Consider the following 25,876-nt stretch of genomic DNA (forward strand, 5'->3'; position numbering starts at 1 on the left):
ATATATATATATATATATATATATATATATATATATATATATATATATATATATATATATATACACACTAGTACTTAGACCCGTGCGAGGCACGGGTTAAATATTTTCTAAGTAAAATTTTTCATTTTAAAAACACTTATAATTTATAAATTTTGCTTATAGTTAGATTACTATTGTATAGATAAAATGTCATTGTTATTAATAATATACATAAAAAAGTTTACTTAACTAATTTATTTTGTAAATTATAAAATAATTTGGGCATTTCAAATTTATTAATAATTTGTATAAATTTAAAAAAAATTAACTCGTTAAATAATTGTATCAGTAATGTTCAAAAAAAAAAAAAACTTCAAATATAAACAAATGGATAATATTGAAATAAAGTAAGTAAAAAGATAAGATACAAAGATATATTTCAATTTAATACAAAGGAAATAACTTTTTCTACAATTGTTACGACACACAAAAAAATGATAAAAAATTATTATTTAATTAGATTTTTTGCAACATAATAAAAATAAAAATAAATATTAATAATAATAAACATCAATAATAACAATCAAAATTTTAATACTAAAATTAGTATAAGAATTGAAATGATAAATGTAATAAGATGGAGGTATATCTACATCGTAACGACAATAAAGCTAAGGATGAATTATTGTGGATTTTAAATATAATAGTAATAATGAAATACATTAATGAAATACATGTATTAAAAAATAAAATAACATTTCGTTTTTATTTTTTTTTAATTGGAATACATGTATTAAAAAAAAATGAACAATCTTCATCTTCAAATCTCAAAGTAACTGAACATTGCTATAGTAATGTTATGGAACCCACCATTAATCGAACTGCCATCTCCTCTCAGCTTCTTCACGGTTCACACACACAAAATCAAACATTTTTAAATCTGAAAAATTTTAATAATTAAAAAGTTATCTCCAGAAAAAATAAAAAAGCAACCAATGATGTGGAACTTAAGAAACATCATATACTTATAACAACAACCTTTGATATCCTTACCCTTACCGAAGTCAAATATTTTATACATAATTCAGAAAATCAATATCTACTAACAATTGCCCAACCAAACACCCAACCCAAACCTTTTCAATTTCATCCAATTGCGAAACCACCTAACCACCACAAACTTCGGGCGGCGACGAATTCCACAACATAACCCTTCGGCAGATCTGAAACAGAGAGAAAAAGAAAGACAGCCTGGATTTACTGGATTTTCAGAAAAAACTCAACATGCTTAGATCTCTAAAACACAGAAATAATCAAGAATCAAACTTTACCTCTGTTGTTCAAAAACTTTAAAAGTTTATGAACTTCACAAAAAAAACCAATACATAAATGAATATTTTGATTAATATGTGAAAGAAATATCAAAAGGCATGAAAATTGTTGGAAATGGAAAACTGAATTGATTTAGCGTAAAAGTCTATCATATTGGAAGTATTGGAATTGATGAATTGTGAAAATGAGTTGGTTCACGTAAAAAAATTTGGGGAAAATAAATGGTCCATAATTATTATAAAAAATCTATAAATTAAATAGGCTGATAATTAATTATTAATTATTAATTATAAATAATAATGATAAGACTTAAGTAAATATATAATAATTTTTTTAAAAATTGAATTATTAAATTAACAATTATAGTAAGATTTCCTAATGTAGAAATAATAAAAATAGTAAGCTCTCTAGAATTGTGACATTTGTCAAAATTGCCAAAAATCTCATTTTGCTTTATTATATTGTATGATATTACCCCTTGGTGTAATAAATAAATTCAGGTGTATTTTAAAGAAGGGGACGGTAGTGAGATGACAGTTTCTGTCACGTTCTTACTCAGCCCACAGAAACATCAATGGTCCACAGTTTGGTTGCTCCACTTTGCAATCATTTAAGTATTCAAACCATATAAATTGGTTTGATTTTATTCTATATGCCAAATCTAATTTTGTTTCAATTCTTTATTAGTAATATTATCTAAAATAATTTGTACCAAAAAAGTCTTATCTTAAATAATGTACTACATAGTCCTCAATATCCATACAATATTTTTCTTTTTCATTATATATATATATATATATATATATATATATATATATATATATATATATATATATATATATATATATATATATATATATATATATATATATCAATTTTATCCAAATATATTGTATTTAATTACACCTTTTTTTCTATCGTAAACCAATAACATCTATTAGATTCCTATGTTAAATAAGGTGGTTTGGGGTCGTCTTCAAGAATTGTGATTTTTTATGGGTATAAGTTTTGAAGTATAAGTATACCAGCGAATAAGCGTTTCTTAATATAAAGTTTTCTATGTTTTTAAAGATGACTTTGAATTTAGATTGGGGAATGAGAACTCCTCTTTCTAGTTTTTCCATTGGTCTGGGTTAGAGAAATTAACGAAGCATGTTCTTGTGTGGATATACACGATTTAGAAATACGAGTGAACAATGGTTACTTGAATGAGAATTGAAACTTGGATTTATTATATACTAGTATTCATATGGTTGTTTATGACCTCCTAAAAATGCTCCTCGTTTAATTGAATTCTATGGTGTCTGATCGGTTGACTTGGAAAGACAATTTTGATGGTATATATACATCTTGGGATGGCTATAATTAGCTCAACAGACTTGAATTTGTTCGGAATACAACATACATTAATTCTTGGAAGTGGGTGTGACATATACCTGTTCTTGAGAAGGTGAAATTTTTTCTCTAGACAACTTTACATAAGCCCTTTCCTATGAGATCGATGTTGTGTCATCGTGGTATGCTCTAGATGAATCTTTGTCCGAGATGCAATCAGGACACTGAGACGACTTTACATTGCCTAAGAGAATGTGAATTTGCTACTTGTTTTTGGAAATCTATTGGCTTTTAGGACCCATTATTCTTTCAAGTGAATAGTTTATATGATTGAATTAGATATGGCATTGATGATGACTATCTTTTTGGCTACTTCCTGGTGGTTATGGCTCGCTAAGAACAAAATATGTCTTGCGAATGAAGTGACATCTTCCTATACTTTGAATCTTATCACAGTGAATTATGCTAATTTGTTAGCTAAATGTTTTCTCAAGCATAATTTATCTCATCCAGCGAGAACGATCACATAGAATGCACAAAAAGGTAGTAATATAATTTTCAATTTTGATTGCAGTAGCATCGGTAATTTCGGCGTCTTGGATTTTAGTGGATTTATTTGAAATGTTGATGGTGCTTGATTTCACGATTTTACCAGTAATATTGGTTATTCCAACATCCTTCATGCTGAGCTGATGGCACCATATCATGGTTTCCGTATGGTCTGAGAACTTGGTATCAAAGACATATGTTCCTAAAGAAATTTTGATTCATAAAGAAATCTTGATTAATAAAATTAGAGAAATTATTCCACTAAATAATGTCATCATAACTAAAAGCAGTGTTATCAAAACTGTCCCCACAAATATTACTGGTAAAATCGTGAAACCATCATTATATCAAATGTCTATCGATTCGGGCCATCCACTGCTTATATGTGTACCAAGTCTAATAGTGATGGGTGCAAGGCAGTGTATTGGAAAAAACAAGTCTCACTTATCGAAAGCTCGGGCCATCCATCGTTTATATGCGCACACCAAGCCTAATAGTGTTGGACGTGAGGGAGGTGCGTTAGGAAAAATGCAAGTCTCACATAAGTTAAAGGTAGAGCATACAAAGAGTTTATTAAGGATGACACCCATAACCTTACAAGTCGGATTTATAAGGAGGAATTATGACAAACTATAATTCTATCACTCACTATATAGTATATACATGAGAGACATTATAATAAAAGTCATGTTAACTGAAAGGATAAGCCATCTAGTTTGAAACTTTTAAAGGACACTCATTGGGATATAAGTTTTTTGATAAACAAGTAAAGTCTTATTATAATCAAATGTTAAACCATCATTTATCACGACTATCCTAAATAGATATAACGATAATCACCATTTTTATGCAGAGAAAGTTAGAGATATCAAGATAATTAGAAGAAAAAAACTTTCATAAAAGGGTCTCTAAAAAACTTTTCCCCCAATCCTCTAGGGTTTGGTGGTTTCTCCTCACCTCCTTGATGCTCTTCTCCCTCCACCTCTATGGTGGCCACATCCCTCTCTTTCGAGAGCACTTTCCTTTCCATCCATTTTCCTTCTCATGTCCTCATAACTAAGCTTTTCACTGGAATCTCCCTCTCTCCACCACTATCAACCATTAAGTTTCCTTTTCTTCTTTTGGGGCCGGCACCGGAACCACCACCACCAAGAAATGACAAGTTAGTTGTGGATTTTTTGCACATCTCAAACGCGACAATAGTGGAAGCATCTCTTTTTACAATAGTTGCTCCTACAACCTTGCTGCCCATAAATTTTTGTCCACATCTGAAGCCGCCATGGTTATACAGTATGAAAATCCTAATAGGGATGTTTGATTTTGTTTTCTTGTTTTTTGTTTTGTGTTTTTGTGTTTTAGTAGTAATTGATGCACTCTTGGTGTTTGTCAAAATGACTCAAAAGATTTTTGTGGCTTGTAGTATGGTTATGTGTGTCTATTGGGATTTAATAGTGATTGAGGAAGTTTATGAGTACAACACACATTTCATAACTATATCTAGTCATCTATTAGTTTGTGAACACTCAAATATGTTGGCCAATTTTGAGACCAGAGAATGTCGAATATGTTGGCCAATTCGGAGTCAAATAAATCATCCTTAATTGGATTCAGAAAAAGACTATGGATTCTCACTTCCACATTGCCATTGTTGGTGTTTGCAAGAGAGTGGATTGATGGATGATATGTTGTTGCTTTTGGTTTAGTTGTGCCTTAACTTTTGAAAATTCTATGTATAATCTGTTATGACTATGTAGCGTTTTCTCTTAGAATTGCTTTTAGACTATGTATGAAGTATGTTCCATTTCAATTGTCTCGTAACATTTGTAATCACTGCTTGTTTGCATATAGTTTTCATCAAATGTAAAAGGAATCTACATTCTTTAAGATTTGTTTGGATTGATAGAGAGTCTGAAAAAGTAGAGCAGTATCGAAAAGTTTGATGCATCCGAGCGAGCATAATGAAGTTGTATGAATTATATTTCATTCAATCGTTTATCACCATATTTCTTTCCATTCGATTTGAGCAGAATAAAAAATTTATCTTGTTCCGTTCAAAATTCTCAAATGATAGAATGAAATTTTCATTCTTTTTAACTAGTGAATAAAATCACTTTTTAATTTTCACACATTTTAAATAATATTATTTCTATAAAATGAATTTTTACAAAACCAACTTAAAAAAAATCACAAATTAGTAAAAAAAACTTATACACAAAATCAACTTTTCAATGTTTACAAAATTATTCTTTTAACCATTTTATTTATTTCTTCTATTCATAAAATAACAAGTGATAGTTGAAAAAAAAGAACTTTTAAAAGATCTCAAGCATCATTCCCTTTATCACTCGTCACTTTTCACAACTCACTCCCTCGTGCTCTGTCTCTCACTCTCTTTTCATCAATGGAAAACCCAACAACCGATTATCGTCAATTCTTCATTGAAGACACCGACTTCTACAATCGCATTGTTCTCGGCTTCTTCCTCCCAAACTACTTCTGGGCCCCCCTCCCTCGCTTCATCCAGACATGGCTTCGCAATTACATTGGCGGCGTTCTTCTTTACTTCATCTCTGGTTTCTTATGGTGCTTCGTTATTTACGTTTGGAAACGCAACGTTTTTCTCCCCAAAGGTTACTTTTTTATCGTTTCTGTTGTCTTTTCGGCTTAATTTGAAATGGGGTTTGCTTAATTTTTTTTATTCGTCTCTTGTGAAATGGGTTTTGCTTGCTCTGTAGTTTTCACAATTTTTTTTTTAGGAAAAGATTATTTTTTTTTGGTTTGATTTTTTTGTGTGTGTGTTCTTTTTCTTGATTTAGTGTGTAATTGGTTAATTGGTTTTAGATTTAATCTTATGGGGTGGAAAATTGAAGTTCAAAGTTTGATTAGATTTCAGTTGTTGACTTTTTGGTTTATGAACAGTTGAGGTGATAGTTCTACAAATTCACTTTTTTCCCAATTCTCGTCACTGCAGAACCAAATACACTTAGATTTATAAAATAATATTATTTTGGATCTGTATTTTGAATTTTGATCTTTTTGGAGTTGGTTACTGAATTGACTTTACCAGATAGCCTCCAGAATTGATTCTAGATGTATAAAATTGATTTTGATTTTGACATGTTTAGGTGTAACAAGTAAAATTGATTTTTCCTTTGTATTAGATAGATTCAAACTTGAAGCTCAGATTTAAAACTTTTGTCATCAGTTGTGTTTCTATGCTGAAATTTACTGTTCAACTCATCTGTGTCTGGATATATCCAAACATGTCATAAATCAACTTTACATATGATTTATGAGAAATCAGTTTTCGTCACTATGAATCCTAACTCACGCTTTAGAAGCATGGTTTTATTTTACAATTGATGTATTGAAATCTATTGTTGCAGATGCGATTCCTTCGCGCAAAGCAATGCTCTTGCAAATATCGGTTGCTATGAAAGCAATGCCTTGGTACTGCATGCTTCCGACTTTTTCAGAGTACCTGACAGAAATTGGGTGGACAAAGTCCTTTCCTAGATTCGATAATGTTGGCTGGGTTGAATACATTGGTTATCTAGCAATTTATATGGTTATTGTAGAGTTTGGTATATATTGGATGCACAGAGAGTTGCATGACATAAAACCGCTTTACAAATATCTTCATGCGACGCATCATATCTACAATAAACAGAATACTCTCTCCCCATTTGCAGGTGAGTATGTTACTAATTTGATATTTCAACACCACACATAATCATAGTCATGTAGTATTGAAAATGTATATGCTATGTTAGGTGATTCTGATTTTAAGGATTAGAGCTTGGCTAGAATGCCTAACTGTGTTAACCAAGTGTTTCCTTAGTTTGTCAGTCGCATTAAAACTATAAATGCTGTTGTTAGGGAGTCTAGTTCTAGACTCAACACTGGTATCCGATTCCGAGCTCTTGGTTCAATTAAAAAGAACCAGCTCCTTGTGTCGAAAATCTTCCTGACAATAATGGTCAGGCGGCATGTCCCGTTGATGCAACAACAACAGCAACAACGGTGCAAGTGTATGTGGATGAAAAAACTTTCACTTGAGGGAAAACATATCCAGATGAATGGACAAAATCACTTGAGGGTGAGATTATTGTGTGGCAAGTATGAGTTAGAAGTTTCACATTGTTTGGAAAAAGTGAAAGTTGAATAGTATATAAGTGCGAGGACTCATAAACTCAATGTCTCAAAGTTTTTAGTGAAGATGTGATGTCAGTTGCTCTTGGTCCAATATGAGTAATCCCCCTGGTTCCCCTCATGACCCCAACAGAGGGTAACTTCTATTGTAGAATAAAATGATAGTTGAGTCTTGTCGAGGTTCAAGTTGTTTAAATCAGTTGAACCATGATTTGGAAATCTTGCCGGTTCAATATCTGGTTCAGTTTTTAAAGCATTGCTTTCGTCTCTAAGATATTTAATGATGAACTGACTAGTTTTTCGTCAAATATATATATATATATATATATCAGGTTTGGCTTTCCATCCTCTTGATGGAATACTTCAAGCATTACCACACAGTCTAGCTTTGTTTATTGTTCCAGTCCATTTCATCGCACATTTAGCGCTCTTATTCATCGAAGGTGTTTGGACTGCAAATATTCATGACTGCATTCATGGAAAATTGTGGCCTGTTATGGGAGCTGGTTACCACACCATTCATCACACTACATACCGACATAACTATGGTCATTACACCATATGGATGGATTGGATGTTTGGCACTCTTCGCGACCCAGAGGAAGACCAAGGCAAAGCGATGTGATTAGTCTGCATGATGAAATCTCGTCTCGTCTCGGTTTTGTTGGTTGAAAGTTATCTTGACTGGATTGATTGTTGTTGAAATGTGGTTCATTGCATGTAAAGCATAAAACAATGTGTTTTCCAATGTATGTTTCTTGTGTGTTTCATCAAAAGGTTGATGCTATTAGAAAGTAGAGATAGGGTTGATGTGACTCAATTTTTACTTTGTATACCTCATTCTATTTTTTGTGCTTATTTTCTTTCTCAAATTGCTTGGCAACACATGAATAACAGAATCAGATATCCAATTATGTTGACAACAATTTCACATTCTAAACATAAACAAAACCAAATGTCAATCACAAATAGAGGACCGGTTAAATTCCGCATTGAAATAGTGCTATATCGTTTTATTGCTACATTGTTAAAAGATAATTTATATGCGAGTTCACTCGTTTTTGTGATTAACTAACTCGTTTTTGTGATCATAGCACAACAAATATCAACAAAGGGAACTTGCATGCAATAACATAATAAGATTCAATTTTCAGTTCCAAAAAACCATAATAAGCAATATATCAAATTAACAAGAAAAGAAATTCACGTGTCTACATAAAACAGAACCAAATGAAACAATATTAAATTAAAAAGCTAGAATAAATATTCAAAGTATTAAAAGCTACTTCCTTCCATCCGTATAGTTGAAGATATGATGACCTTGAAGAAAATCCATATCATAAAATCCATTTAGTTGGTATCCATGAGGTAGGTTTTGATGATTCTGATGAGGAAGAGTATGCATAGCAATAGGATATGATTGCATAGCATTTCCATTGTAATAGTATGGTAACACGTTTTCATTATTTTCAACAGCTTCATTATTCTTCATCGTACCGATACTTGGTTCATAAGTAACATTAGCATTAACTTGATTGCTCCAATTCGCACAATTAGTATCAATTTGCTTATATGGATAAGGTTGCGTATATCTACTCTCCACAGGCTCGACCTGATATGAGCAACCTTGTGTGTTGGTAAGCATAGAAGAAGACTGCGAGCTTTGCCCGATTTGAAATGGAAAAAACCCTAAAGAGTTTAGGTTTTTATCATTAATATTAATCAATGGAGGAGGGTAAATTTGTGGTTGAGGCACGTTGTTTTGCATGAGATTGTAGTAGTTACTTGAATTTGAAGCAATGTAAGGAGCATTCATAAGTTGATCAACCTTGTGTGATTCTTGAGCTATTGCTTTTTCCTTAAAATCTCCTTTTAGCATATTCATCTTTTGATTACAAGCATCAAGCTTAGCATCCAATATTCTAGCAAGTAGCCTCAAATCTTCCCCTCCAATAGAATCGAAAGATGGATCCCAAGTTGGATACATGAGCTTTAACTTATCTTTGCGCACTTTGGAAACCTCAAATTCAATTTTTTTCACTCTCTCTTTATAATATTCATGAACATCATAGATCTTTGGGCGCCTATCGCTGGTAGTGTTATAGTACTTTTCGAGAATTCTTTCTACCTCTTTTGTGTCTCTGGGCCATGTTTCAGGTTCAACATATCCTTGACCTTCAAAGTTTGGAGCATAGAGAATTACACAAATATCAACATCACAAAGAATGGAAAATTCATTCACTTTTTTCAACAATCCATTCTTTCTCTTATGGAATGTTGTCTTTCTTGCTTTCTCATTTTGAATGAGTTCCATAGTTATTCTTCCACGGCCCATTTTCTACAAACAAATTACAAAATCATGCATCCATAACCTAATATAGTATATTTGATTAAAAAAAACATAGTATAGTATATCTATAAAAATAACATATCTTAATAACAAAAAAAACTAAATAAAAGATTTACAATTATATATTAGTGAAGTGTAAAAACACAATTTTAAAATTTTAATAATAGACATCAAATTTATCATGTTCATGGTGCACAAAAAATATCAATAAACAGATTTATGAATTAACACAAACACTATTGATCGTGCTTAACAAAAAAAATTCTAATTTATGGATCAAATTTTCCCTACCACATTCAAAATTTAAAATAAACGCAAGTGATTGAATACAAAAATAAAAGAATCATAGAATGAAGATTCATAATATGAGCAAGAATATAGATATGAATTTAAGAAAACTTACCTCTATGCACCTTACAATTCTCTCTTTCTGTTCTTTTAGTGTATGAATGAATCTTAGGGGAATTGGAACTCTAATATAGAGTCGCTCAATTCTCTCCTTTTACTTTTTTTTTTGTGTGTGTATTAATGTTATGTATTTAGAGAATTTTTATGATGCAAGTGAAAAGGGAAGGTATAGATAGAAAATAAAATAATTGAATATAAATCAATCAACAATTAAGCTAATTTATCATATACAAATAATATCTTTCCTTTTTGAAAGTTATTTTCTATTTTTGTTTTATATAGGTTTAGGGTCAATTATTATTACTTTACCAAATAATAGGAGACAAAACAAGTGTTTGTTTAAATTATAAACTGTAAATTTTTTTAATAATATTTTTATAAATTTAGGGTAAATATATTTAATAATAATTTATCAAATAAATATTTTTAGTAATATTTAAATTATAATATTTTTAACGTGATTATCAAATAAATAATACTTTAAAATTATATTATTTTTAATAATATTTTTAAATTATAAATTTATTTTTTTTAACTATATAATATATTAAAAATTAATGTTATAGAATAAAAATAATCAATTATGTTTAAAACCTGCGAAATAGCATTCATTTTTACGTGCTTTTTCAAGTTTTTTATTTGGTATCAAATTTAATTTAAATTCATTGATATTGATTGATATTTGAACCCTTCTCTATACACCTCAATCAAAAGTATGTTAATAATTCAATTAAATAAATAAATAAAAATGAATCTAACAAATACTATTATTTAGTTTTTTAATTAAAAATAAAATAGAGTAAAATTTTCACGACAAAACTTAAGTTTAAAAGCTTTATCTAGTCAACAAGTAACTAATCAATTTTAATTTATAAGTAATTATAATTTGACGATTACAATTTATTGAAAATATATAATTTATTGATTAAACTAAATTAAATTCATTATATATCATAGTACAATGAATATCTAAATAAATTTAAATTGCTAATAACTTAATTTTAATTATAAAAAATATTAAAAATTACGTTGCACTATATAAGCAAGCAACAAAGCAAAAGAATGGTAAGCACTAAAAGATAGTCCAGTTTTACTTCATTTAGATACCTTCATTTACTTCATCTATCACAATATTTTCTTAAAATTGTAAAATATCTTGATTGAGTACCATAGAATTTTCAAAAAAATTCTATATTAACTTAATTGAATATCACAAAACTTATATAGATTAAATAAAAGTTTAATTGAATAGTAAAATACTTTTTCATTATAAAGTGTCTATTAAAATTCTTTAAAATAAATTCCTTAAAACTACAATATTGAAAATGCTCTAACACAGTGAAGAAGTAGAAGAACAAGGTCTAAATATGACTTAATATTTGTAATATAAAGTAGAGTTTCTACTTAATGTACTATGATCATTTTTATGACACCTATTTAAGTGAAAAGTCTATTTCAATATCACAAATTTTTTTATTTGAAAATAGGTTTCACATAAAGTGGCAAGACTCACACATGTTCCAACCAATAAAAAAGAGAGTGAGAGAGTGTTAAAAAGAAAGTGTTCTTAGTATTTTTCATAGTACAAAATATTTAGTCACATTTGAACTTTGAACTTTGAGTTTTATTGTACATAAAACTTATCAGAACTTAACATTTTTTTTTGTCATAAATTGACGGAAGAGACCAAATTAAATAATTGAAGTAAAGTTAAAAGATTAATTTGTAACTTTTAAAAAAAAAAAACTAAAGCAGAACATTAAATTTAAAGTACTTGGGACTAAATATGCCAAAAAAAATTGCTTGAGAAAAATAAGAAAAGAAAAAACAAACTCACATTTAATTTTTCTTATTCTTGGTTGTGTTTCCTAGCCCCCCTTTCTTGTTTCCACTTCTTGCAAAATTTTGTTCCAAATATAATTTTTCTACACTATATATTCTACCATATATAAAGAAATTAATGTTAAAAAAGGGAGAAAAATTAATCTTCTCATTCAAATTATAGTGTGAGGAAATTGAGTTTGTTATTGGATTTAATTGATTAATCTTTTCAATAATTCAATATATGATTATGATTATAAATATAATTTTATTCAAAATATTAGATCTTAAAATTTTCAATTTTATTATAATTACTTTTAAAATCACATGTCCAAGAATGATTGAAATGTGATGAGAATATAAAACTTTACACCAAGAATATGCATGGCAATTAAAGTTATATAAATTTAACCATTAATGAGAGAACAAGTCATTATAATCATTAGATTTTAATTAATTCAAATGATTGAATTATTATTTAGTTAAAAAGGTCACAATAAATTTATCCGGAGAATATATTTTAGAATCTAATTCATTAATATGACATCATGATATTTGATTTGATTTATATGTAAAATGTATTACTCCGCTAGTGTAAAACTATTAATTTTTCTAAGAAATTAATCTATATTTAATCTCACGTAGGTATTTTAAAAATAGTTTATAAAAGCGACATTATTATGTGATGTGATTTGATTGAATGTAGGAGTAAATTTACCACCATTCAAGGTGGACCCAACCAATTTAGAGCTTAAATTAAAATTTGAATGGAAAGCTCATCAAAACTAAAAATAACAAAACTCCATTTATTTTAAATCAAAAAATAGTTTGTATAATATTACAAAACACAAAAAAAAAATTTAAATGTATTTAAAAGATTGATTAATTTTTTAATAAATAAAACTTTAACTAAGAAATAGGGGTGTTTGTGACGCCCTTTCGAAGATTTTAAAGAAAAAAAATCATCTAATAAAAGAAAAAATTATTTGCAATTCGGTTTAATACCATCAAATTCAATTTTGTGATTAATTTAAAAATTTTAATGATAGTATATTAGGTGAGTAGGGTGAAAATAGGTCAGACCGGCATACAAGGGCTTATATAGCCTAACCTACTTAAGGTCACGTCAGACTTAGACCTTTTTAAAAGCCTATTTAATTAAATAGGTCAGCATTATTAAAAAAACCTATGAAATCTTATAGGTCGGTGTGTATATATATATATATATATATATATATTAGAAAAAAAAGGCTAAATAGGTCACCCTATATATGTATATATAGGTCGGACTATAAGGTTTCTTAAGCAATATGGATTAATTGAAAACCTTAATGAAAAACAAATTTTTAAACATGCTTTTAGGACAAGTCAGACTTTTAAAAAGGTCAGGCTATGCCAAAAAAGAGAGCCTATAATAGGGCATAAGTCAGGTTCAGGCCTTTCAAGTTTATCATATGTCAGACTCAGGTCTTCTAAAGTCTAGCCTAGCCTATTTCCACCCCTATGGATGAGTGTCAAATCTGCGGCATTTTTTCAAGTGTATTTGAAACAGGGATGTACTATACTACTTATATCACCAGAGTGGGCGAATCATTATACAATCCAATTTGAGACTTTGTCGGACCAATTTATTGAAAGTAGAGTTGTCAATATGGGTTACCCGGCCCTAAACGGGCCGGCCCTGGTGGGCCCTGAGCTTTTTAGGGCTGGGCCAAAAAGGCCCGGTATAATATGGGCTCGAGGTTTACTACCCGAGCCCGGCCTTATATGGGCTTCGGGCTACCCGGTCCTAAATGGGTTTTTTTATTTAAAAAAATAATAAATAAAAATTCATAATATTTATTATAAATAAAATTTTAAATTATGCTATTTTAAATATAATACATTTTAAGTACTATATTATCTCTTATAAATACTATAATGTGTTTCTAAATACAATATATGTCTAAATTCTATAAAATAATACTTGAATATTTATTATAAGAGAAAACTAATATAATGCGATGAAAAAATGTTGATTATATTAATGTATAATATTTAAAAGAGAAAGATTGAATAAAACAGAGATAAAATTTAGTGAAGTGAGAAAAATCGATATGCTATTTTGGAATAAGATAATATAAATATTAATATATTGTTTTAAAATTTATAATTATGCGGACGTAATGGACTACCCACGACCCATATGGGTTAGCCCTAATGGGTAGCGGGCTTTTCAGGGCTGGGCTAAAAAAGCCTTGAAAAATATGGGTCTAATTTTAAGGCCCAATCCCTATGATTTTTCGGGCCTGGTGGGCCAGCCCATATTGGCTAGCCCATTTTGACAACTCTAATTGAAAGGATGCAAGAGTACACCAAATTAAACAACATTGAAAATAGAAAAAAAATAAGGAAAAATCAAAGGGGTACTACCTGTAGATTTGGAAGGCGACAATTATTTTAGATCATTTAAGTAGTTATTTATCATTTTATTGTATATGACATTTTGTTAATGTATTATGCATTTTGTAGTTTGTCCAAAAATGTCAACTTCATATACAATTACATGCCTCGTTTCCGTTCTCTTTTTGTTTTTTAATACCTGAGAACTTTTTGGAGATGCATCTCCGGAATAAATAAGGGTGATTCCGGAGTTACATATCCGGTACATTCTCTGTCAACGGATAGAATTTGTGTGGTCCATAATATTATCCCACTACTATAAATAAGCTCACTTGACATATTGTTTCATACCAAAACAGCAAATGTCATATGAAAATCATTTGGCATGTTGGAAATGTTAACTTTACCAGCAATACACCATTAAGAGAATTTAAAATCACCGAGTACACCCCTCTTGAAGATCTGGAATATACAATGCAAACCCTTATACCATATGGTGACAATCGCAAAATTGTGAAAACCGAGTGTCACTCACCATCCATTGACAAAGAAGGGAAGCTTGAGTTCAGCAACCATGAGTTGTGTTGAAGTATGTCGTAGAAGCTTCGTTGATGAAAAGAAAGAAAACATGTTTTGAGATTTCCATAAATCAAAAAGTCAAAAGATAGTCTAGTTTGAGAATGATCCATTCATTAATGTTATAATATTTCATATTAATTTGGAGATCATATAAATTAGGGTTAAAGGTCTTTTACCCCCCTGTCATATAGGCGTGTTTTGATTTTCCCCCCTTAAAATTTTTTTTGTAACAGACCTCCCAAAATATATTACCATCATTAAAGACCCTGTTCTATTTTTTTTGTTTAAAATATGCATAGGTGGACGATAAAAAAATGCTGATTGTGCATACGCTGCACACGTGACATTTATTTTATTTTTTTATAATTCCACGTGGAATTTTGTAATTTTTTAAAATTTTTTTTTAACGTTTTTTTATATATTTTTTAATTTTTTTAAATTTTAATTTTTTTATTTAATTTTTTAAAATTTGTATATTTAATTTTTCTTTTTATTTTATATATATTATTTAATATAACAATACTTAAATTAAATGATATATAAATAGATGATGTGTAAAATAGAATTTGATTGTTTGTGTGTGTCTATATATATATATATATATATATATATATATATATATATATATATAACAATTTGATGGTACATATATTTCTTTTGATGTGTAAAATATAACAATACTTATATGTGTTTCTTTTATATTTTTTTAAATAAAAAACTATGTTTTTTTAAGCCTCTTGATACTTCTTATCTCTTCGCCGCGTTCGTACTCCCCTTCCAAAAACCTCAGGAGAGTCCTCTTCAGTTGGGCCATGGAATTGATATTCCAAAACATTACCGGCATGGGAGGTTTCACTGCAGAGTATATGACATGCCCGCTCCTTCTGGGGTAATCTGGTTCATAGTCGAGACGTTTCTTTGGTGGTGGGGACTCTGATTTCCGGTGTGATCCGTCTGGCCTAATGCGAGCTTTCATTATTGTGTTTGTGTTTGGTGTATGGGGTTTGTGTTTATGGGTATGCATTCAACCTTAGGAACCCCTAATTTATAATAGTTTTGGGTAGAAAAAGAGTATTATTGCGTACTGTTTACAAGCACGTCTAAATTGAATGATAAATACAAGCACACTGATCAATGCCTGACTTGACGTGACTAGACGAAAGCATGCGTATTTGACTGTCCAAAATACAGACTGACAATATGGATCATTAAGACAGTTTCATTACAAGACAAATACATGAGTAGTTGATTTAATTAAAGATAGTACAAATACATAACTAGTTGATTTAATAAAAGATAATACAACAATAAAATTTTGATTTTTCCTTTTACTTTATTATATATATATATATATATATATATATATATATATATATATATATATATATATACCATCAAATTCTATTTTACACATCATCTATTTATATCTATTTATATGTCATTTATATTAAATAAATATATATATATATATATAATAAAAAGAAATATTAAATATACAAATTTTAAAAAAAATTAAAAAAAAATAAAAAAAATTCCGAAATTCCACGTGGAATTATAAGAAAAATAAAAAATAAAATAAATGCCACGTGTGCAGCATATGCACAGTCAACGTTTGTTTATTGTCCACGTAGGTATTTTTTGCACAAAAAAATGGAACAGGATCTTTAATGATGGTAATATATTTTGTGAGGTCTGTTACAAAAAAAAAATTAAGGGGGGAAAATCAAAACACGCCTATATGGCAGGGGGGTAAAAGGCCTTTAACCCTATAAGTTAATATAAAATGATATTTATAATATTTTAAAAGATATTATAAGATATATATATTTATAATAGTCACAAAGATATTATAAGATATGTATTTATAACAGTCTAAGAGATATTATAATATTATAATAATATATTTTATTCTAACAATTAAGGAGATATTTTTTGGGATTTGTTATGGATTTGTTGGATTTTGGCTATTATAAAATATATATATATATATATATATATATATATATATATATATATATATATATATATATATATATATATATATATATATATATCTTCTGTTATTATATTGTGACAATCTTAGAGCTTATAGCAACAATGGAGAATAAGGATTTAAGGAATTCAAAGGAAAAATTTAGAAAGGCATAGGTTTTTGGGAAACCTTTGGAGTTATCTAAGGTAGGGGTGCTCGCGGTGCGTATTGGGCGGTTTTGACGAAAAAAATCATCCGAACCGCAAGAGAAAAAATAGTGCAGTTTGGTTTGGTTCGGTTGACTTTTAAAAAAAATCCGAACCAAACCAAACCAAACTAATGCGGTTTGGTTCGGTTCGGTTGGTTCGGTTTTTTACAAATATTTTATTGAGCCATACATACACATATATACGACAACATAATTTTATATTTAGACATTCATACACTCACAAATAACAACAAAACTCGTCATATTTTGACAACAATTTTCCATGTAATATGTAAAAATTAAATTAGACAAAAGTGGAATATTAAACATAAAATAATAACATAAAACAATATAAAATTATTATAATGAAACAAAAAAATAGAAGAGGCGAAAAATTAGTGAAGGTGAAAAAGAAAAAGAAAAAGTGTTGAGAGATTAGAGAAGAAGATGTGCGATAAAAATGAAACTGAAATACGAAACATTTACATAAAAATGAGAAGGTGAAAAAGAAAGAATATAGGAGAGTAAAGATTATAGAAGAAGAGGGAAGATGTATGTGGCAAAGAAGGTGAAATAATGTTATTAGAGATTTGAGAAGATCGGGACTGAAATTATATGTGTAAGGATGAGAAAATTGTTCGTATTCATAAGACTAATGTATAATAGGTTTAATTTTGGGTTGAATGTGAGTTAAGTAAAATTTAGGTTGTAACATAATGCGGTTTGATTCGGTTTGGTTCGGTTTACAAAATACAAACCGCAAACCGAACCGAACCGTGCGGTTTTGTTAAAAAATGACCCAAACTAATCCGAACCAAATGCGGTTTTTTGCGGTTTCGGTTTGGTTTGGTTTGGTTTGCGGTTTTCTATTGGGTTGGTTTGGTTTTGAGCACCCCTAATCTAAGGGGATTGGAAAATACTTCTAAACACATTGGGGTTGAGTGATTCTTATATTGAGAGTTGAAGAGGTTGGGAAACACTTGGGTAGAAAAAAGAGTTTATTCTTTGAGAATCTTGAAGGCTATTTTCTTGTAACTCATCTGTAATATCTTGTAACAACTTTCTGAGTTAGTGAATTGGAGAGTTGCTCTCTCCCCCAGGCCCCAGAGTATATCGTTTAATTGAACTGGGTAAACAAATCTTCGTCTTTTTCTCGCCTTATTCTATTATATTATCTATTTACGGATTATAATTATTATAAACCATTTATTTTGGTTACTACTATTCTTTGCCTCACAAATTAATATTGAATTTTGTCGTAATTCACAACAAGCTGAAGACGGGAGCTAATTTACGGGCCATGTGGTCAACCTTCTTCCATTTAGAATCAAAAGTCCCGATCGAGCTGAATGTGACTATTTTGAGTTCGGTCGATGTAATGTCTTGCCATGAACGAAATGGGTGTGAACGTTGATTCATTTGATACCATAGTACCACATCATGATCTAAGTGTACTTATGAAATTAGCAATTGATCCTCATCAGGTATATTATGATAATCAAAAAATTGCTCCGCCTTGAAAATCTAGTTTCAATACATTTTCCCCATCAAATCACGAAAAATCAAGTTCCATGGATCTGACCTGAAATGAATTGTTCGAGTTCAACTCACCATGGGAAAAATCTGTTGCAGGTGATTGTTTTTCAAGAGTGATTCAATAGCTTCATGTAACAGGGTGAACTGTTCCGCGTTGGTCACTTATGCACATCAAAAGTTAGCTTGCATCTCCGACTAGATTTAATCTATCGCTTCGGTGTTGCATTGAATGTTATTTTGAAGCTCTTTAATATAGGGATGTGTCTCCCATGGTATAAATGACAGCACCAAATGTAATATACTTTTACGGTAACAATAAAAAAGAGGTAATTATTATAATATTATTAGTGGAAAGGAGAATTATCACTTCTAAAGAAGGATCAGGTACAATGAAGCAAATGGGAATAACATAATTTTAGAGAGAGAGAGAGGCTAATGGGATTCCTGAAGTGCGTACACACTAATAACATTAAAGGTATCTTGTTCCACAACAAATTTTAATGCTAAGAGTATATTTCCTACTCTTTTACTAGGGGTGTATTGGAGTCAGTTTGGGTTGAATTTAGTCAAAACCATAATCCAACCATACATGACATACTGGTCCCATACATGATATACTGGTTTGGGTGAGGTAAAATAAACCACCCATGATATCATTTGACCGATTTGGGTAAAATCCCAAATTTGTGGATTGGACTGGGTTGGGTAGTGGGCTTCCCAATTTTCTCTCTTTCTTATATAATCATTAATGATGTGTCACATTTTTTTCATAATAAATTGTTTAACATATTACCGCTATTGTTTTAAACACAAATATCTAAATGCACGATAAAATTCTTCATAAACATATTTGCAAAAATCAAAGTTACATTACTGTAATACATATAATTGCATAAAATACTTGCAACTTACAAGAATTAGCATCACATAATCAAAGTGTGGCATCCTAAATAAGTTAAAATCATTACTTACAAAATTAAATATGTTCAAAGGTCAAAATTGAAGCAACCAAAATTAAAAACATCAAAGTTATCACTTATATAATTACAAAAAAGAGTCACTCAATAATCCATGGGTTATGTGGGTTGGGTGTGAGTTTACCCATAACCCAATTATTTTGAATGGATTTTCATTTTTGAAAACCGTATTCATCCAATAACCCGGCCCAACCCACTTTTTTGGGTTGATTTGGATGGGTTTTATTGGGTTTTTTGGATTTACCCAACCCATGTACACCCCTACTTTTCACATCCACAATATCTTTCTTTCACTCCTTATCCATAATAATCCCCACTCTATTTCTTGATTTAATTTTTTTGGTGTACCAAAGATTAAATCCCGAGTTGTCTAATTCTTTCACTTTTTCACCTATCTATTTAATTTCTTATAGGCACAAAAAATTGATCTTCCTCCTAACTATAACGTGAACTATTTCCATATATTTTTTAGTAAGTGTGACAATATTCCATTATCCAAAGCGAATCATCCTCTCATTAACTAGATTCTTTACCCACACCAATTTACAAAAATGTAGGAACCCTTACTTATTTTTCACTACATCCAAGCGGTGATATAGCAACCCTCACTCTTTTGACACCGTTCTCAATCCGTACATCACGTTGCTTACAGACAACGGCCTAACATTCACATTATTTCATAGTAGATCCATGTCATAGAGATTCGACTATGTTGGTTGTCGAAAGCCTAACACGACCATCTCCTTTTACCCAGACTTAGGACCGTCTATATATAGAAAAGCTAATCTAGGTAGGATTACTATATATATGTGTGTGATGTTGCTATCATAATATATTTTGGCCATGCGCTATTTGTGGGGTCCATCCATTGCCACATAGCCAACACACATTTGACAAAATAGAAGGTTACATGTGAAGACAAGTATGATGTACACTTGTTATGGTGCATGTGTTGCAAAGGACACTTTCTATGTTGCATGTCTTGCAAAGAACACTTGGTGTTTTACATGAAAGGAAAAGAACAAGTGTCTTCATGCATGTAAGACCCTTTTGGCTTGCTTCTCCTATAAATAGGACCAAGAGCAAGCATTCAAAACACATATAAAAACACAAGAGAAACTAGAAGCAAGAGACATAGAGCCTTGCTCAAGAGAGAAAGTTGTTTCTTAGAGAGTTTTCTTGTGAGAGAAATAGTGAGTCAATTTGTGAGAGTGTTTCTTACAAATTGAGAGATGCATTGTAGAGAGTTCCACCTAAGAGTGAAGTTGTTGTATTCTCATTATCATTATAGTGGAATTTTTAAGAGTCCTAAGGGTCCCGTGGTTTTTCCTTTCTCACATTGAGAAGGTTTTCTATGCTAAAATTCTTTTGTGTCATTGCGCTTTTATTTTTCACATTTCCGTTAGTGCCTATTTTTGAGCTAACGGAGGAGGAAAATTATGGAGGTTAATTCCCAACAATGGTATCAGAGCACTGTGTGAGCTTTGAGATACCACGGTGTTGTACTTATAATACAGTTCTTAGTATGCTATGTGGTTGCAACATTGTTTGATCTTCCATGTTAGGAAAGAAATATTATAGTTGAAATTAAATTGTAGTATTGCAAAAGTGTGTCTTAGTAAGTTCTGGCTAAGGAAAGACTTGGTATTTAAGCGTGTCAATATTGACCTTTCTCTCTTTCCTGAGAATTTTCTAGTTTCACTATTCATAAACTACAATGACTTTTCCAGTGTACGACACTATTTACAAAACTCATGGTTGAAGGAACTACTTTCCCGTGTTCTCAAGATGGAGGGTTTTATCAGTTACGATGGAGATATGTTCAAGCTGACTGCTGATAATTATACTTATTGGAAGCTGATGATGGAAGACCACCTATATTGCAAAGATTTGCATGAGCCAATTTTTGAAAAGGATAACTCCACGGAGAAGAAAGATAAAGAGTGGGAGCTCCAAAATCGGAAGGCAGTTGCCATGATTAGAAAATACATAGATAGAAGTTTATTCGAGAATGTATCAACTTATACCAATGCGTATGAGTTATGGACCAAAGTTGAATCCTTGATTCAAAAGAAGATGTCGAGAAACAAAGCTCACATTGTTAGACAATATGTGAAATTGGAGTACTCAGATGGCCAAAATATGATCGAGGATTTGAATACCTTCAAAGGTATTGTGAATCAACTGATAAAATCCGACATGAAGATAGATGATGAGTTACAAATTCTTCTACTCCTAACTTCTCTACCTGGGAGTTGGGATACTCTAGTCGTCACTGTTAGTAACTCTGCTCCAGACAGAAAACTTGTCATGGATTCTATTACAGATTACTTTCTAAATAATGAGTCAAGACGGAGGGAAAGAGGCTTCAACAACCAGTTCGAAGCCAACATTATTGATAATAGAGGAAGGGGTGAGAATCGTGAAATAGGAGGTCGTGGGAGATCACAAACTAGATCCAAGTCTCGCACAAGACTAAATTGTTATTATTGTGGCAAGCCTGGCCATAGAAGACCTTAGTGTAGATTCTTGAAGAGAGATCAACATGTTGGAACAGTCCATCCAGATTCGATAAACCCAAATAAGAATAAGGAAGATGGAACAACAATTACAGTAGTATCGAATGACGAGAATATTTTCCTTATCGGAGATGAAAATGATCTAAATGTTGCATTCGATGATTGTACTTGGATAATAGACACAGGAGCATCTTTCCATGTTACACCCCACGAAGAACTATTCTCATCATACCAAAGAGGAAATTTTGGTACGGTGAAGATGGGAAATCATGTCATAAGCAAGGTTGTTGGCATTGGTGAAGTGACTATGATCACAGAAAATGACAATAAGCCCGTGTTGAAGGAAGTAAGACATGTACCAGAAATGCATCTAAATCTTATCTCAGTAGGAAACTTGCATGACCTGGGGATGATAAACCAGTTAGGTGGTGGTAGATGGAAACTTAGCAAATGGAGTATGACAATTGATCGTGGCAAAAAGGAAGGCTCCCTGTACATCATGCAAGGAAAGATAAACAAGGTAGAGACTAATGTTTCTCAAGATGCAACCAAAGAATTATGGCACAAACGACTTGGCCACATGAGCGATAAAGGTATAGAGATTCTTGCTAAAGATCACCTCTCAAATATCAAAGGACAACCACTTGAATCCTGTGAAGACTGTCTAGCAGGAAAACAACACAGAGTATCTTTTCAAAGATTATATGATGTAAGAAGACGAAAGAAAATACTAGATTTTGTTCACTCAGATGTTTGCTCCACATCTTAAAGGTCTCTTGGTAGTGCACAATACTTTGTTACCTTCATTGACGATCACTCTAGAAAGGTGTGGGTGTATCCATTGAAAAAGAAAGATCAAGTTCTACAAGCTTTCAAGGAGTTTCACGCCTCTGTAGAACGAACATCTGGAAGAAAGTTAAAATGCTTAAGAAGTGACAATGGAGGTGAATACCTAGGCCCGTTTAAAGCATATTGTAAAGCTCATGGGATAAGACATAAGAAGACACCTCCTTTAAAGCTCATGGGATAAGACACGATAAGACACCTCCAAACACTCCCCAAATGAATGGAATAGCAGAAAAGATGAACAGAACAATTGCAGAGAAATTCAGAAGCATGCTTTCTCATGCAAAACTTTCCAAACCATTTTGGGGTGAAACGGTGAGAACTGCAATGGATTTGATAAACTTGTCTCCTTCAAGGCCATTAAATGGAGAGATACTGGATGTCGTATGGTATGGAAAGAAAGCCTCTTACGGTCAATTGAGAGTATTCAGGTGTAGGGGATTTATCCATATTCTCAAAGATGAAAGAGAAAAACTTGATGCTAAGACGAAGGAGTGCATATACATTGGTTCTCCAGAGATGAACTTGGATTCAGACTATGGAATTCTGCAAACAAGAATATTGTTTAAAGCAGAGATGTGGTATTTTATGAAGATAAAATAATCCATGATATTCAATCTAAGAAGCCAAAGACCATTATAGTACAAAACTCAGGGGGAGATTCCTCAACAAAATATTGAACCTGGTCAGACAATACAACCCAATTATGTGGAGCAACCTGACCAAATAGAACAAGGTCAGGAAATATTGGAAGAGAAAATGATAAAGACTAATCAGAGGGACCAAGAAACTCAAGAAAGAAGATCCATGCGAGTAAGACAACCATCAAAAAGATATTCCCCAGATGAGTATGTCACTCTCAAGTCTCACCGATGAAGGAGAACCTTAAAGCTTCATGGAAGCCATTGAGATGGATGACAGTAACAAATGGATGCAAGCCATGCAAGAAGAATTACAATCATTGAAGGAGAACCAGACGTATGACTTGGTGAATTTACCAAATGGAATAAGGGCTTTGAAAAACAAGTGGGTGTTCAAACTCAAATCTAAATAGAACAACCCAACCCCATATACAAAGCATGAATTATCGTGAAGGGGTGTCATCAAAAGAAAGGGATAGATTTCGAAGATATATTCTTGCTAGTAGTGAAGATGACATCCATAAGAGCAATCCTTGGTATAGTTTCAATGCTAGACTTGAATATAGAGCAACTTTATGTTAAAACAACATTCTTATATGGAGATTTAGAGGAAGAAATATACATGGAGCAACCCGAAGGATTTGTAGAACCAGGCAAAGAACACCTTGTGTGTCGCTTGATGAAAAGTCTATATGGGTTAAAGAAAGCTCTAAGGCAATGGTATAAGAAGTTTGAACTCTTCATGACCAAACATAAATTTGAAAAGACATCTGAAGACCACTGTGTGTTTGTGAATAAATATGATAATGGTGAGCCCATCATACTTTTGTTGTATGTTAATGATATGCTCATTGTTGGGAAAGACAAAACAAAGCTAGCTGCTCTGAAGAAGGCATTGAGAAAATCTTTTGCCATGAAAGAGTTAGGTGCGGTAAAGAAGATTCTTGGAATGAAGATCATTCGAGATCGTCCTAAAAGAATGTTGTAGATGTCACAAGAAGATTATATCAAGAAATTTCTTGAGAGGTTCAACATGCATAATGCTAAACATGTGCATGTACCACTATCTGGTCACTTGAAACTCAGTAAGACACAATGTCCAAGCAATGAAGAAGAAAAAGAAGAAATGAGCAAGGTACCCTATTCTTCAGTTGTGGGTAGCCTTATGTACGCAATGGTTTGTACAAGACCAGCCATTGCTTATGTTGTAGGAGTTGTGAGTAGATTCCTGTTGAATCCAAGAAAAGAGCACTGGAATGCTATGAAATGGATATTGAGGTATCTAAAAGGAACTGCTAAGCAGTGTTTGTGCTTTGGAAATGAAAAGCAATTACTCATTGGGTATGCAGATGCAGATATGGCAGGATATGTATATTCAAGAAAATCTACTTTTGGGTATTTATTTACTTGTGCAGGGGAGCTGTCTCATGGTAATCACGATTACAAAAGTGCATTTCCTTGAGTACCACAGAAGCTGAATACATCGAAATCACTGAAGGTTGTAAAGAGATCCTGTGAATGAAGAAGTTCATGCAAGAGTTAGGCCAGAATCAAGAAATTTATGTTCTCTATTGCGATAGTTTGAGCGCAATTCATTTTAGCAAGAACTCGACATATCACTCAAGGTCAAAACATATTGATGTGATATATCACTGAATTCGTGATGTGTTGGAGAGTAAACTATTGAAAGTAGAAAAAGTTCATGCTAATGAGAATGTAGAGTTTTGCAAACATGTTGCTGGATTGGCAGCAACCCCAAACTAATCAAGGTCATTCCCCATGGCTAGATGGGAAGAAATGTGGGGTCCAACCATTGCCACATAGCCAACACACATTTGAAAAAATAGAAGTTTGCATGTAAAGACAAGTATGATGTACACTTGTTATGGTGCATGTGTTGCAAAGGACACTTGCTATGTTGCATGTCTTGCAAAGAACACTTGGTGTTTTGCATAAAAGGCAAATAAGTAACAAGTGTCATCATGCATGTAAGACCCTTTTGGCTTGCTTCTCCTATAAATAGGACCAAGAGCAAGCATTCAAAACACATATAAAAACACAAGAGAAACTAGAAGCAAGAGACATAGAGCCTTGCTCAAGAGAGAAAGTTGTTTCTTAGAGAGTTTTCTTGTGAGAGAAATAGTGAGTCAATTTGTGAGAGTGTTTCTTACAAATTGAGAGATACATTGTAAAGTTCCTCCTAAGGGTGAAGTTGTTGTATTTTCATTATCATTATAGTGAAAGTTTTAAGAGGCCTAAGGGTCCCATGGTTTTTCCTTTCTCACATTGA

At 31.4% G+C, this 25,876-nt stretch overlaps 3 protein-coding genes across 3 annotated transcripts in view; 2 read left to right on the top strand and 1 right to left on the bottom strand.

The window, feature by feature from the left end:
* The window catches only part of LOC131624345 (plastidic glucose transporter 4-like), a 72,529-nt gene that overhangs the window by 16,600 nt on the left and 30,053 nt on the right, over nucleotides 1-25,876 (top strand). The window lies entirely within an intron of this gene.
* On the top strand, nucleotides 5,519-8,219 carry LOC131624348 (delta(7)-sterol-C5(6)-desaturase-like). Its single transcript, XM_058895299.1, has 3 exons — nucleotides 5,519-5,825; nucleotides 6,582-6,887; nucleotides 7,680-8,219. Exons 1-3 carry the CDS (start codon nucleotides 5,597-5,599, stop codon nucleotides 7,970-7,972), a joined length of 828 nt encoding a protein of 275 aa, XP_058751282.1. The 5' UTR covers nucleotides 5,519-5,596; the 3' UTR covers nucleotides 7,973-8,219.
* LOC131624381 (floral homeotic protein AGAMOUS-like) lies at nucleotides 8,630-9,682 on the bottom strand. Its single transcript, XM_058895332.1, has one exon. The coding sequence runs from the start codon at nucleotides 9,680-9,682 to the stop codon at nucleotides 8,630-8,632; it is 1,053 nt and encodes a 350-aa protein (XP_058751315.1).

Source organism: Vicia villosa, unplaced genomic scaffold (genome assembly GCF_029867415.1).
Source record: "Vicia villosa cultivar HV-30 ecotype Madison, WI unplaced genomic scaffold, Vvil1.0 ctg.000114F_1_1, whole genome shotgun sequence".
NCBI classification, from domain to species: domain Eukaryota; kingdom Viridiplantae; phylum Streptophyta; class Magnoliopsida; order Fabales; family Fabaceae; genus Vicia; species Vicia villosa.